This window comes from Phragmites australis, chromosome 13, assembly GCF_958298935.1.
Source record: "Phragmites australis chromosome 13, lpPhrAust1.1, whole genome shotgun sequence".
NCBI lineage: Eukaryota > Viridiplantae > Streptophyta > Magnoliopsida > Poales > Poaceae > Phragmites > Phragmites australis.
This window is the reverse complement of record NC_084933.1, coordinates 26,066,000-26,080,829: the sequence shown is the minus strand read 5'-3', so window position 1 is coordinate 26,080,829 and position 14,830 is coordinate 26,066,000. Positions and strand designations below refer to the sequence as shown.

Here is a 14,830-nt window from a genome sequence, read left to right as displayed (position 1 = left end):
CGGTGACCCAGCAGGAGGATGTGCTGGCCAGGCGGGAGGGCGAGCTGAATCGCCGAGAAGACGAACTGAGTCGTCGAGAGGGCGAGGCTGCTGCGGCGGCAGCGGCCACTGCTACCAGGGCAGAGGAGAACACGAAGCACGAGGCGGAACTAACCACCCGTGAACGCGCCTTATCCAAGATGGTGGCCAAGGCGAAGCAGGCTGGGGACCAGGGACTCGAGGCGCAGCTACGGGCTGCCAAGGAGAAGCTCGAGACCGCTTTTGTCTCGCGGGTCAACCTGCAGCATATGCTGGAAGACATACTCCGGCGGATGCGGCGGGCCGTAGAGAAGGGTGGTCTTGGGCGGCTCGTTGAAGATCAGAAGAGCGACAGCCCCGCACGACAAGTGTTGGGGCTTCAGCAGGTCTGCGAGCGCCTTGAGGCCCTGCCTTGGGCGGTTCAGGAACTTGCCGCCTGGGAGGGACGTGGCTTGGCACATGCAGTGGCCGAGCACGTCCTGGCCTGCTACCGAAGCAGGGACCCGAACTTCCCGCTGGAGCCGGCGCGGGAGGGAGTGGTCGAGGCTGAGGGAGAGGCTGCCCGGGTAGCGGTCCGGAGTACCGCCGCCGTGGTGGCGGCCGGCTTCAGGCGAGAGGTGCCGCCGCCACCAGCCCTCGGGGACGACTCAGAGGATTCAGCCGACGCCTCCGCCGCCGACTAGATCTTTTGTAGCTTTTTTCTTTCTTTTGTTGTCTTGATGAATGTAAATATAGGAGTGAACCCTTGAAAAATGCCTTGTATATGTCTTGTGAATATAATGGCAGCTTTTCCTTGGGCTCGCAACTCTAATTTCTCTGAGTGCTTGATGTTTCTTCTGATGCTCTGCCTGGAAGTCTCGGGGAGTACTCAGTCGGGCCGTTCCCGACCTTCCTGTCCCCGAGAACGAAGTTGTCCCGATCGCTATTGCTGGCGTAGTCGGCCTTCGAGCTCTCGCGAGTCCGCATTGCCTAAGTTAAGAAACAAAGACACAGACTTCCTTGCCCGGGAGATAGATCGATCCCGCTCGGAACACGCCGTGCCTAGTGAACACTTTTTCACTTTGCGACCACTCAGTTAGTAGACGGGAGACGCGTGCGGGCGAGAATGTGACCAAGAGTCCTCGTGGTCCGGTGGTGCCCGGGCTTAAAACGGGCCGGACCGAGCACTGACAGCCCTCCTCCGAGGCCTGAGCTCCGGACTACTCGAGTAGCTCGAGCGATAGGATTACCTAGGGCACCCGAGGACTCGGTAGTGCTCGGGGTCCTTAAAAGCGGACCGAACACCACGACCACCACGAAGGGCTTCGGTCAGACATTACCGCACGCGCGGTACTCCTTTCTACAAACCGCTCTGTCGTTCTGGGAAAAAGTAGACACGCGGCAGGGTTTTTGCGTGCGAGGAGACCACCTCGCCAAACAGATTAAAGCGCGAGAGCCCCCGAGAATGACTCGGGAACATAAATTTTCTGAAAGCAGACTTGTCTGAATATAACCACTCACCGGACAGCTGTCGGCCTTCCGGCCAACCGATCCAGGAGGGGTGTGCTTCCGAGCTCGGGTGCTCGGGGACTTGATTCTTTCAACGGAGCGCCCGAGTGCCCAGAGGCATACGAGGCTCCTGGGGTCGGGTGATCTCGACCACCCATGCCTAAGTGGTAGGACCACCCGAGGACCCTTGGGGTCGACCAGAGACCGGGGCATTGAAGCCCTCGCGGCCGAACTGCTCGTGATTGCCAGCCTATGACTTAAGAGAGAATATAGAATTTCTTTGTCTGGTGCGCTCTGTTAGTGCGGTACTTGCTATAGACTGCTCTCGTTTTCGATCCGAGACCTCTCGAATACCCAAACCGGTGGACAAGAGCGGGCAGAGGCATAACCCAGAGGTCCTATGGTTCGGTGGCGCCCGGGTATGACAGACCAGACCGAGCACCGACAGCCCGCTCCGGGGGCCCGAGCTCCGGACTACTCGAGCAGCTCGAGCGATGGGATTACCCAGAGCACCCCGAAACTTGGTAGTGCCCGGGAGCCTGTCACGACACCGAACACCACAGCCTACCATGCCGGACGTAAGTCAGCGGCGACTGCTCGCATGCATACCGATTGGGATTCTTTTATCAGCGGGGAAAAAGAGAGAGCGAATTTTTTCTCGCACAACCGAGCACCTCACCAGAAAGATTAAACATACGGAATCCAGAAAAAATATTTCGACATAGCGATTGCTTATTGAAATACTGAATGTACAACATTTACAAGGTGGGGTGTCAGCGACTTACCCAAGGGGCGGAGCCCTCGGACTGCTTGGGCGGGGAGAAGTCCCCGGCCTTGCTGACCTGGGCCGCGAGCACGACCATCTACGGGTAGAAGCGTCGGAGATGCTCGATGTTCCACGGATTCGGGAGTGGCTGTCCTTCCTCCGTCGCCAACCTGAAAGAACCTCGAGAGACCGGGCCCGGACATGGCGCAGATGATAACGCCGCAGACTCTGCTGGTATCGAGCCACCCGGACGGCGGCACGTCGCCGGCGCTCTTCCAGGTAGTCCACATCGTCGCGCTTTTGTTGCTCCTGCTCACCCTCAGAATACGCATGCACTCGAGGGGAGCCCAGAGTGAGCTCGGAGGGGAGGACCGCCTCGGCGCCATAGACGAGGAAGAACGGAGTCTCCCCGGTGGCGCGGCTTGGCGTAGTCCGATTAGCCCACAGCACGGCTGGCAGCTCGTCCACCCATCCCTCCCCTACCTGGCGCGCCAGCTGTCGGAGGATGAACTCCTATCGCAGGGATCCCGAGAGACCCCTTTTTAGAGATTCGGCCGAGGGGATGATCCTGAACGAGCTTGTCTGGGAAATAAATGGGAACGGAAATAAATACAGTGGCTGGTGGGAGATGATCGTCCTAGTGCGAGAAAGATGGGTGCACCGGGGTTTAGACAGGTTCGGGCCGCACGGAGGCGTAACACCCTACTCCTGTGTGAGTGCTATATCTATCCTTGAGGGGAATTCTTCAAGGATGTATCTGGTTATAGGGGTGAGCTGTCTACAGAGAGCTTGAGGCTCTCGTGTTCTAGCTTGGCTTGAGCTTGTTTGTGATGTTCTTCGTCTTTTGATCTGGGCTTCGGGTGCTTCTTGAGGGCTTCCGGATCTGAGGCGGAATTCTTCAAGGATGAGTCGTGAGTCGTGTGTTGTGTGTCGTGAGCTGTGAGCTGTGAGCTGTGAGCGTCGTTTTATGTATTCTCCATCCTTTTCTTTTATAGGCGCGCCGACCTCGACTTATCCTGAATGGGAAAGAGGGGGCGCACGTGCCAAGGTGCCACGGAGAAAGGCGTCATCATTCCGTCTTGGCGAAGTGACAGGGGCGGTGGAAAATTGCGGCGTGCATCCGACCACCCGCCACTGTGGAGGTCCTCCGGCGCCATTAAGAGGGCCCATCGGGCAGCCGCAGAGGTGCCCGGTGCGCCCACCCTGTCTTGTTCTTCTGCCGGGGCAGGGTGGCAGGCGGAGCGCTTCGATTCTGGCAACGTTATCCCGAGACACCCGGGTGAAACGGGACGGGACCCGTGCATTTAATGGACCCACGCCCCCCTGCCAGAGCATGGCAGGGTCTGACACTAGGGCGTGGGCAGCTGAGAATGTCAGGATGTCAGGCCGCGCGTGCCTATTAAATGCGGCATTCGTGTCTTTGACTGGCTGACACCCCGGCGAGGGGACCCTTTGGGTCGTCGAACGATCTTGCGCGAACCTTCGGGGAACCGAGTCCTCGGGGGCTGCCACGTGCAGCCCCGAGCACTCCGGTGAGACCTTTCGGGGAACCGAGTCCTCGGGGGCTGCCACGTGCAGCCCCGAGCACTCTCTCCCGAGCACTGGAGGAAACCTTCGGGGAACCGAGTCCTCGGGGGCTGCCACGTGCAGCCCCGAGCACTCTCTCCCGAGCACTGGGGGAACCCTTCGGGGAACCGAGTCCTCGGGGGCTGCCACGTGCAGCCCCGAGCACTCTCTCTCGAGCACTGGGGGAAACCTTTGGGGAACCGAGTCCTCGGGGGCTGCCACGTGCAGCCCCGAGCACTCTCTCCCGAGCACTGGGGGAAACCTTCGGGGAACCGAGTCCTCGGGGGCTGCCACGTGCAGCCCCGAGCACTCTCTCCCGAGCACTGGGGGAAACCTTCGGGGAACCGAGTCCTCGGGGGCTGCCACGTGCAGCCCCGAGCACTCTCTCCCGAGCACTTTCTTTCCGGTACTTGGACTCCGCGGATCATTGGGGAACTGGGGTGCTTGGGAACCAGAGGCGGCGGCCCCGAGCACCTTCTCCCGGGACTTAGCTTCTTCTTATCTCGCAGGGCGGACCTCGCGGGATGGTGACGCGTGGCGGATGGTCGGCTCGGTCTCGGGACTCAGGGACCCCTGGTTCCTGATACACCGACAGTGGTGATCACGCTTCGTTGTTGATCATCTTGGATTGGTGTTCGACTTCTCCTCCATGGCTCGAGCTGGACTCTTGCTGTTGCAGTGTTTTTTGGCTCCTCGGGTGTTGTCTGCAGTGTGCCTTGCAGACGGCATAACGATATTGTATCTCTGAGAACATTCTTCCCATCGACCTCAGCATAGAGTGGGAGTCTCTGTTTTCTAGGACAACGCTTTTGTGCGCCTTGTCATCCTCTTCCTCTCTGGATAGTAAGCTCATTCCATTCCTCCCTCTTGTTTACTGTCTAGCATACACTGTTTTACTTTCACTGTTAATTTCGATAAGTTTGAATGCTAGAAGAGGTGATTGTGATGCTCTGTGATGATAGCGGGCTAAGTTTGATTAGTGTTTCAATTTGTGCACTTGAGCTAGGCTATGGTTGCTAGTTTTAATTTTGTGATTAGTAGCTCTGTCTAGCAATTATTGTGTACTCTGGTGGTGAGCTCTTTGGCTCCATGTAGCCTCTGTCCAGTGGCTTCGCTCTGCTGGGTGCTCTGTTTGAGAGCTTGACCTCTGTTGGTGGGCATCTTGGCTCGCTGCCACTTTGTGCCCTACGGCTTGGCTTTGTTAGTCCTCTGGTACTAATTTGTTGAGCTTAGTGGAGAGAAATTTGCTATTTATACTTGATCTTTAACTTAGGTAGCTCGGTCTAACTTTATTGGTGAATTTATCACACTAATCAGTAAAGCTTAGTATGCGTTTGAAAACCCGTAATGAGAGCAATCCTTTTAGTTTAACACTTACTGATTTGGTTCACGTGTTATTTCAGCTTTTTATGTCAACTATCATATATGTTACTTTTGTGAACATGGGTAGCGTATGTTCAGTAATATTCGCTTTTGAAATGCTCATATTAGTTCATATGGTATATGTTATTAGTAGTTATGTTCTCTTTCACATGTTTAGATTCAGAATCAATTTAATCAAAATATTGCTAAAATGTACTTTGAAACAACAAAAGGAACACTCACATTCTACACGTTAATGACGCGCATCTCATAGAACTTATGATCCGTGTGCATTGAGTCAAGCCTTGGAAAAATGGAACAAGGAAGATGAAGGCTACACAGCCAGGACAAGGTACGCCTTGACGATACCTCACTTGTACTGATACTGGTACAACTCCCGGACATTGATGGGGGAAGCAGCGGCCGCGTCCCCGTCGAGAAGTTTACCGGCGATGATGAAGTTTGCGGCTTCCGTCGGATGGAACGCATCCCAGAAGACGTACTTGGAGCGGTCCTTGCACAGCGAGAAGCTGGAGTTGGCAATGCCGATGCACAGAAACGGAGGCAAGCTGCCGCCGCAGCACGGATCCAGCGCATTATCAAAACCTGGCCATGTCAAAGAACCGATTTTTTTTCATTATTCAGATAACAGCCGGAGGCGTGCCGTTTTGTTCTCTGTTGCACTGCATTTGCAGGAAGTAGCTGAAGTAAAGAAGAAAAGCTTACCATACTGATGGTAGTTTTGAACGATTTCCGTCACAATGTCGTACGTATGTGTGTACACGAATTTACTCTCTGGACCCATCTCCCGGTTCATCTTTCCGATCATCCTATGCAGTTTCTTGTTGTAACCTTCAGTGACTCGATTCGCAGATGCTGAACACTCCCCTGTAGGCATGAACTCCAGTGCACGAACGTACGGTATACAACCGAGTGGCCCGACATCGGACACGACAAACTTTCTAGCCCCTAGATCATTTAGCCTCTTAATTGAGGAGAAGAAAATAGAGGTCAGCTTGAACTAAGAGCAAGCGACATAAAAAAAGAAAAAAAAACTACAGTAAACGTTAACTGCGAGTGATAAGTTGGCAGAACCTTCAGATAAAATGTCAGGTTGGAAACCAACACATCCTGAAAGTATGAAGGATCAGGCTTCTCTCGTCCAAAGAATGGTATGGAAGGCGAAAGATACTCCAAGATATCATTGGATCCTGCTGCTACAATGAAGAGTGCCTTCTTGAAGAACTCGGTTGCAGCTTCCTCCCCTATGATCTCCAGTATCTGAGCTCTTGTCTTTTCGAAGTAGCTGATTTGCTGTCCTAGTGGAACTCTTCCAATCTTAGAATCAAACAATGATATAAGACAATGAAGTTTCATAAGTTTTCTTCAGAGAATGACGTTTCGTAAGCGAAGAAAACTGGGGAAAGTAAGAGTTTATAACTGCTAAACAATTAAGGAATTCACATACATAAAAAGATCCGGTCTCGTCAAATATGCCAGAAGAACCAGAGGCGTAATTGACCCCATCATTCGTCATTTCAGCACCTGAATTTGGAGCCAAGTAGGGTGGAGCAAAAGATTTCTTCCCCAAGGCTTCACCTAAGAGTAGTGCCTAGAAATGTTAGATCATGTATGGATAAACTAATCACAGGTTGAAATTCATATAGACATTACCCATAACATCTGCTATGGTCCTCCCATTTGTGAACCTTCCGGTTGGCTTGCCACCAGAAAATACAAAATCAACACCGTATGGTGGTGCATTGGCCTTGGAGAGGGTCACAAGATAGTCATTGTTGCCTACATCAACAAGGGAGTCTCCAAATATAAAGAAAGCAAGAGGCAATGCTGCAGATGAAGGAAACATGAGCAGCATCATTGCAACGAAGAGAGAAGAGCAGTAGAGAGCACGAAACACGGCCATCTTATGTTTATGACTTTATGTACGTTGCATCCTTGAGACATCTCTGAGGTTGCATATATTCCCATGCAATGCAACTGGCATTGGCATACTCTGTCTGCACACGTTGCCACTGGCTGACGTACCACCTTTTGACATGGTCACTGTTTTGACTGCTTCAGCAAAAGAGAGGACACACATGAAAACGATTCAGAGAGCGCTGAGGTGACACCTAGAAATCTCAATGAGAAGATTTTCAGTTCACAGTGGTCCAGGAAGAGCAGTTAGATATGCTTATTTGCTAGGTTAATGGTGAATGCATGCCTCCTCAAAAATAGCAAATGCATTTATAGAATAGTTTACTGGCATTGGTTGTACTGGCTGATAATGCTACATCATATCAGCAAGTTTGAAATAGACTATCAAGAGATCACTGACGCTTGAGGTATACATCAGAAAGTCGAGTTCATTGTGGCTTTCTTCTACTCAGTAGAAACCACATACTATGTCTCCAGACGCTTTCGTCAGAAGTAAACGGCTATAATATACACCCAGAGAACCTCAAATTTGAAATATCTAGCACGCCGACCGGTTCTACTCACACAAACTAGGGGAATGGCTGATCAGCTACACACAAAAGTGAAAACAATGGCATTACCAACTACATAGTACATACATTATCATTATCATATCATACCCAAGCTTGTCTTGTTTCCCTGGGGGCATCAAAGACCACAACGTCTTCGGACTTCTTCATGGACCTACTCAATTGAAATACGGGGTGCCTGCAAAGCCTCTCAACCCCTTTCCTAAAACTAAATCTATCGAACAAGCCTTCCACATTTCTGTTACCAAATTCTTTTCCACAATGGTTGATTTGGTTATTCAAATTGCTACCAGGAGGGGATACATCACTGTGGCTTTTCTCGTGGTCCATATCGATTCCACACTTCTTTGGCTCATCAGAACCGCTTTGTGTGCCATGATGGAGAACCTTTTCAGCTCCAAGGAACTGATCAGAAGTGGCCTTGTCAATCATGGGAAAATCAACATCTTCCTGACTTGAGAAAACTAAAGGTTTCTCCGGACTTGAGAAAACTAAAGGTTTCTCCAAATCCTCTGTCATCTGAGGCTCATCTTGGTTATTTGGGGAATCAGAGCATGATTGCAATGCCGTAACTTGTCCAGCTGCTTCCTTTCTTTCCTTTAAAGTTTTCAAGATCAGTGTCTGGAGGAAATTCATCACTTGAACTGCATGTATCAGGGCAGTTAACGGATCGGCCATCTGGAAGAGAAATACCCCAGGATTAGTGTATGCACTTTGGTCAAGTTTGCATATAAAATAAGAGGCATTTCTGGTAACCTGAGTCATATTGGGTGCAAAAACCATAGCGATGCTCCGGGCATTCATCTTGTTGTGGTTTTCGTGCTCTACAACATCGGCCATCAGATTAATGGCCCAATCAAGTAATGCTGCTTCTACTGGTGGTAGCATAGAAGCAAGGAAAGCACACTCCTCTTCCGTGTTGCAGTGCATTACTTGTTCTGGTGTCAGCGAGTCCAATATTCCTGCAGGAAGTTCCCGAAACCATGCCTACAAAAAGGCACTGCAGCGATCATGGAGTGCAGGAGTGGTGTAGAAGAAAATGTGGGAACAACATTAATTTCTAACAACCTACCTCCCATAAAAATAGATCTGCCTCATTCTAAGCTTTATTTTTTTTTCCTTGCACCAACTTAATGTTTATTATTTCCAAACTGTTTGATATTTCATAACACTGAAGGTTATATCTGCATCTTTCTTCGTTTTAAAAAAACTTCATCTTTGTCTGTCAGTTTCAGGTCTTTCTCAATCTGAAAGTTCAAGAAAGAAAGAGCGCATTGCAGATGAAGGATTACTTGGCAAGTTCACAGTACCTTTATCAACCCAGAAAGGCAGTGTAGGTCAACTTCATCTGGAACCACTCCACTGTTTAACTGGTCTCTGACATAGACTTCCTGGCTATTTTCAGCGTTAATCCTGAAGATCCCTTCAATCTAAGACAAAAAATGGACATATATAAGTGTTCCATTGGCTTCGGTACTGGCACTTCAATTGTTAATTTGTTAGCTAGGTTGGCCATACCTTAAGTCCCTCACGCATATATAACTTCCTTTGCATCATCAACAGTATTGTGGGCACACTGTTTCCTCTTTGATCATATGAGCATTGCATAGAGGTAGGTGAAACCCCAAATACACTCACACTGCATGTAAAATTAGACCTTGTCAAGGTTAGAAACTAGCACTAGATAGTAAACAGGAACCGAGGAACATCATGTTTAAGGTCTTATGACGTAGATTTGAGGTCAGCATAACAGCTAAACACTGGATCAGCAGCCGCTGAGTGTAACAGCAACACGACAAGATAACGGACATATTCCTTACCTCAATGGTTTAGAAGAATTATTATTAAAATCCTGGTGTGATGTCAACTACCTAAAAAGATGACGTGAATCATATTTGTAAAATGCAAAAAGGACAAAAACATCACAGAGTATATCTGATGCTAGTACAAATGAAATGATTCCAAATTGCAAAATAAAACATAAGATTCCTACTAGTTGCCCATGCTGGCCAACAGGTCAACACCTCAAAGACCACATGTTGCTTCAATCTCAAGCACAGAGGTAATAAAGTTTGGCACCAAAATCCATTGAAGGGTTAAACCCTTAGCGATGTAAGAATTGATTTCTCTCGTATGCCCTCATTTATCTTCAGAATCATATGCCCTCACGTCTTCAGTCTGTTCCATTTCTTGCCTCACGGCACATCTTGAAACAGGAAACAACAACTTGCACTTTAAAAGTACCACTTGTCCACTCTTTTTTCAAGATCAATTGTTCAATTGCTACTAATTAATTCAAAGCTTTAAGTTATTCCCTTACTTCTACACTGGACCCCCCCCCCCCCCCTCTTTTGCACTAAGAAGTGCAGTGCTGGACACCAACTGAATTTGGGAACACTAAGAACAAAGGAAAACATTTTCCCGCATTTTTCTGTTGTTCTACAAGGCACAAGTCAAACATTATACCGTCCAAACAGTAGACAAGCATTGCACGAAGCATATTTCGATCCCCAACTCACGAAAATTATAATTCCTAGCTTAAAAGCAGTAATGGACAAATCACGCGACACAAAACTACAACGGAAGGGAAAATCGAAGAGGTACAAAAACAAGGAATCAACGCCAAGGCAGTCAGTAGTGTGCTCACCTGGCGCTGGGAGTGGGCCGTGGCACGTCGGGCTCGAGATCGGCGGGGAGGCCGAGGAACCCGCCGAAGCGGTCGAAGGTGACGTGCGAGACGTGGCGCACGTCCGTGGGCCTCCCAATCTCGATCCCCTCTTCCTCCCCCTCGCTGTCCTCCTCCTCGTCGTCCCCCACGGCGCCGACGCTACACATCACCAGCGACCTCCGCAGCGCCCCCACCACCGCGCCCACCAGCCCTCCCCCTCCTCCCCTCCCCGCCCTCAGCATCATCGGCGGCGAGACCGTCCCCTCGCTCTCCGTTTCCTCCTCCTCCTCTTCCTCCTCCTCTTCGTCCTCCTCCTCCTCCTCCTCCTCCTCGTCGGAGTGCGCTGGCGAGATCTGGAGCCTTAACCGCATCTGGAACGGCGCCATGACACGTCGGCTATTTCAGCTCGGCCTTCGAGAGGCGGGAACGGGAGGTGGGCGGGAAGGGCGGCCGCGGTGGTCTTCTACCAGGTCGCCTTTGCCTCGCCGTTTTTATACCCGGTTTCAAACGACTCGACACTAAGGGCTCGCCCTGCTTTACTCCGTCTTACTTCCTGCCTGCCTGCCTGCCTGTTTGCCGAGTCGCGACTGATTAATCCCACGTCGTTGCTGTTCACCGCTGCTCTGCTGTGCCTGGTTTTGAAATGGACGGGGTAAAGCGGGCGGAGTGGTTGGATAAAAGCAGGATTAATTAAACGCGGGCGTTGGCTAGTGGAGCGGAGTGGGGGGGGGGGGGGGGTGTCGCTGGCGCTGGCCGATCTGCTGGTGCGTGGTGCCTGCGCGCGCGAGGAGATCTTTACAGCCTGGTTACGTCGTGTGGTTACTGGTTAGGCGGAGCCGTGAAGCGGCCGCCGCCACAGGCTTACCACGTGCCGCCGTGCGCGCTCGCTGCTCCGGAGCTCCGCGCGGTGGGTGGGGTGCAGCCGTGAAGCGGCCGCGCGAGGCGGGGCAGGAGTGGCAGAGCGCACGGCGGGATCGCATACGAGCGCTTGTGCCGGTTTGGTGGCGGGCGGTGGGTACGGCGCGGTTGCCGCTGGTAAATGCTGCGGTCGGGAGGGGGAGGGGTGGGGTGGGGTGGGGGATCGGCAGCGTTTTGCCCGTTTCTGGGTTCCGATTCGGGAAAGAAAGGGGACGCGCCGCATGCTCCCTTCCGTGCCCGTGCCCCGGCCGTCCGCGCGCTTCCGTAGAAAGGAAGATCCGTTGCGAGCTGCAACGCATTGCAAGCGACATACGTGCGCGCATAATTATTCCGATACAGCGACAGTACTGTGTAGTTTATGGTTGATCATTTCCGGTTTCTCGTGGAGGACCAGCCCTTGCTAGCCAACTTGTTGGGCACCAGGCACTCTAAGACGACGAGATCGAATCGTCGTGATACCCAGCTAGAACTAGGAGACATGTCATTGATGGATCCATAGGCTACGTGTGTGGAGTCTACGCATGTTGCTTTGTGTACAAGGCAAATCCTGGGCTACCTTTTAATTTCTCTGGCCAGCTCGTGTTTATGGTTTTGCGTACTCGCGCTTGAAGTTGTTGCCTTGCCTAATCTGGTCTGTCTGGCCAGTGTCTAGCCAGATTAGGCAAGGCAACAACTTCTCCCAATATGGGTAGAGGATGCATGAAACCAGATGCACTTGCTATGCATGTGATGTACTATTCCTCCTACGATAAACACCGTAACGTTTGGTAGCATCTCGCTCTTAAAAAAGTTTGATATTTTCGTTCTAAAGACAGGCGAGTTAACAAGGACAGGATGCTACACACGTTAACTTGTGCATGCATTGTTCTTTTCTTGTTGCCAAGATTGACATTTCAACTTACTCATGCACATGCATGCATCGTCGTACGTGGAGGTGACGTGTCAATTGCTTTCTGCTACGCCGAGCCACCTCGACAAGGCACCATGACAGCTATATATATATATATATATATATATGACTTGCAGAATGTAGATAGCTCCTAATTTCTTTTTGTTTGTTTAAGAACCTCCTCCGTTTCACTTGGGTTTTAAGCATGGCATTCCGGTCTGGATCGATCTCAAGGATTCCATGCTTTTCTGCAAGCTATCACCTTCCCTCACCAGAAAGTCGTCCGTTAGGGCGTCGCTTTTGGGCAAAGAAAGGAGACGATCGATACAGGCTACGTGTTTGGTTAATTTGCAGTTCTCTGATTTGCCTACTCTATCAATTGTCAAGTTTTGCCATATCGACAGTGATACGCTGATAGTAGTTGTATCTGAATCTCGATAATTCGATCGAGCTGCTTATCGACATAATACACTGCAGGCAAAGTGCATCCTGCATATCTGTTTTTTTTATATAAAAAAAAAAAACCGGAATCTTGTGTGTCAAATTTGTGATAAACTTATGCATCATGTTTTAGTCAACTATATATCTTTGAAAAATCTCTGTGAAGAAACCTTTAGGTTTGATGGGTGTAGAGACGAAATGCACTAGGTCAAATGCCATGTAAACGTCAGTGTAGAAACTATGAGTCGTATGATCCGTGCCGTCCTCGCCTCCTAGGTAGCCAGTTGGTTACACCAAATCTTCTGGACACCTGATACGTGTGTATACGTACGACTGGACGAATCAGGAGGGCGAGAGACCCTTTCACTTGACGTGTGGTGGGTCAAAAAAAAAAAAAAACATGGTCATCACTACTAACTTTCTTTACTGTTAGCTCCAAAACTTCATTCACTATCGGTTTTAGAGCTGATTATAGATAACAGGAATATCACTGTCGGCTCGGTGGACTGACAGTGAAGGGAGTTATCACTGTCGGCTGAAGGATTTAGTAGTAGACAAGATATCACTACCGATTGAAGCTTTCGATCGGCAGCGATTCGCTGGAATCATTGCCAACTGAAGGTTTCAGCTAGCAATTTTTTCCCGCTCCTCCCTCCTGGTCCTCCCTCTCTCTATCCTCTCTATACTCCCTCTCTCTCCTTGATCTCTCCGTCTCTCTCAATAGATGCATACAATGATATATATATTTACTGTAAATTAATAATAAAAACACATTCATTAATACATAGTATTGAACATATATTACAAGACAGGCATCGACAAACGTATATATATACATAATATTTCTCACAGGCCATCCTCTGAAAAGTCAGTCGAGTTGAGTCAGTCCAGTATCCCTCTACCTCACTCGCGATGAGGACCGCGTCACTGCACTGACGACTGATGGTGTGTGTACATCCGGGGACGCCGGGTGGGAAGGGGGCGGTGGTGGTGGAGTGGAGGACCCGGTCATTCCTGATCGACCGCAGCATCGCATATGCTCCAGGCTTGCTGGTGTGTCAAAGATATCGAGGTCTAACACCTGAACGTCTCTACGGTTTGAGCCTTCAGCCTCCTTCGCAGCACATTGACAAGCCACCCTCTCGTCTTCCTCCTCCTAGGCACGCTTACAAGATGCTGCTTCTTGCTCCTCCGCAGTGCACATCTGACGGGTCAGCCTCTCATCCTACTCCTCCTAGGCACGCTTATAGGACGCTTCTTCTTGCTCCTCTGCAGTGCATAGCTGATGGGCCAGCTTCTCATCCTCCTCCTAGGCACGCTTACTGACCGTTGCTTCTTGTTCCTCCTTCGCATCATTATTGGAAGGTCATCTATCGAAGAGTCGTCCGATGATACCAACTTTGCATCATACATAGTAATTTATATCATTCATTAATAAATAGTAACTAATTAGAATTCATTAATATTGTATCAATTAGCGAAATATAATACATTGTTAAGCCCATTACTAGCCTTCCTTCTTATCACATACTCTCTACTATAAGGTACGGTGTCATCTAAAGGTTTCTCACGTGTGGACGGCACGATCGGTTCATAAAACTCGCCGTTTGGGTTGATAACATGTTCCAAAATGAACTCGGACATATGTTCTTAAAGGATATGTATTTTTGTTGGTTGTAACATACTTGTACATAGTTTGGAGTGTCGTGTTTGAAAAAAAAAAAATAGTCCTTAAACACATGTACAGATTGAAAAGAAGGCATCAATATAATATTTTATACATCAAGATCATTGAACCTAACAGCGTCTTCATTCGGGCTGAATGTGTGCATGAAATTAAGAACATAAAACATATAGAGATGGTTGTCAGGTGGCTGCCTCATACACTTCAAGAGAAAACAATTCTTTAGTGGAATTGTCGGAGAGTGAACTCCTGTCGCAGGGATCCCGAGAGACCCCTCTTTAGAGATTCGGCCGGGGGGATGATCCTAGAAAAGCTTGTACGGGAAAAAAGCGGGAACGGAAGTAAATGCGCTGGCTTGCGGGTACACCGGGTTTTTGAACAGGTTCGGGCCGCGCGGGGGCGTAACACCCTACTCCTGTATGAGTGTTATATCTATCCTTGAAGGGGATCCTTCAAGGATATATCTGGTTCTCCAAGGAGAGCTGTTTACAAAGAGCTGGAGGCTCTTATGTTCTAGCTAGCT

General features: G+C 49.9%; 2 protein-coding genes across 3 annotated transcripts; both read right to left on the bottom strand.

Moving 5' to 3' along the window:
• Positions 1 to 5,445: 5,445 nt before the first annotated feature.
• Positions 5,446 to 7,315, bottom strand: LOC133888639 (GDSL esterase/lipase At5g41890). Its single transcript, XM_062328955.1, has 5 exons — positions 6,875 to 7,315; positions 6,669 to 6,799; positions 6,296 to 6,538; positions 5,927 to 6,185; positions 5,446 to 5,806 (listed from the first exon to the last, which is right to left on the bottom strand). Exons 1-5 carry the CDS (start codon positions 7,122 to 7,124, stop codon positions 5,571 to 5,573), a joined length of 1,119 nt encoding a protein of 372 aa, XP_062184939.1. The 5' UTR covers positions 7,125 to 7,315; the 3' UTR covers positions 5,446 to 5,570.
• A 110-nt stretch (positions 7,316 to 7,425) lies between these two features.
• LOC133888638 (rho GTPase-activating protein 5-like) lies at positions 7,426 to 11,037 on the bottom strand. 2 transcript variants are annotated; one of them, XM_062328953.1, is made up of 5 exons: positions 10,355 to 11,037; positions 9,226 to 9,364; positions 9,018 to 9,137; positions 8,464 to 8,694; positions 7,426 to 8,385 (listed from the first exon to the last, which is right to left on the bottom strand). In XM_062328953.1, exons 1-5 carry the CDS (start codon positions 10,759 to 10,761, stop codon positions 7,792 to 7,794), a joined length of 1,491 nt encoding a protein of 496 aa, XP_062184937.1. In that variant the 5' UTR covers positions 10,762 to 11,037; the 3' UTR covers positions 7,426 to 7,791. The 2 variants fall into 2 exon arrangements, with proteins under 2 accessions (XP_062184937.1, XP_062184938.1); XM_062328954.1 differs by having other exon boundaries at positions 9,226 to 9,346; positions 10,355 to 11,035.
• Between the last annotated feature and the right edge of the window lie 3,793 nt (positions 11,038 to 14,830).

What these genes read in the sequence shown, in the direction of transcription:
- LOC133888638 (XM_062328953.1), bottom strand. Translation starts at nt 10,761, where the DNA reads ATGGCGCCGTTCCAGATGCGGTTAAGGCTCCAGATCTCGCCAGCGCAC. An exon ending in ATATGCGTGAGGGACTTAAG is followed by an intron (nt 9,138 to 9,225) that starts GTATGGCCAACC and finishes TTTTTGTCTTAG; the next exon opens with ATTGAAGGGATCTTCAGGAT. An exon ending in TTGCACCCAATATGACTCAG is followed by an intron (nt 8,386 to 8,463) that starts GTTACCAGAAAT and finishes TTTCTCTTCCAG; the next exon opens with ATGGCCGATCCGTTAACTGC.
- LOC133888639 (XM_062328955.1), bottom strand. Translation starts at nt 7,124, where the DNA reads ATGGCCGTGTTTCGTGCTCTCTACTGCTCTTCTCTCTTCGTTGCAATG. An exon ending in ACGAGACCGGATCTTTTTAT is followed by an intron (nt 6,539 to 6,668) that starts GTATGTGAATTC and finishes TTTGATTCTAAG; the next exon opens with ATTGGAAGAGTTCCACTAGG. An exon ending in ACCTGACATTTTATCTGAAG is followed by an intron (nt 6,186 to 6,295) that starts GTTCTGCCAACT and finishes TCCTCAATTAAG; the next exon opens with AGGCTAAATGATCTAGGGGC.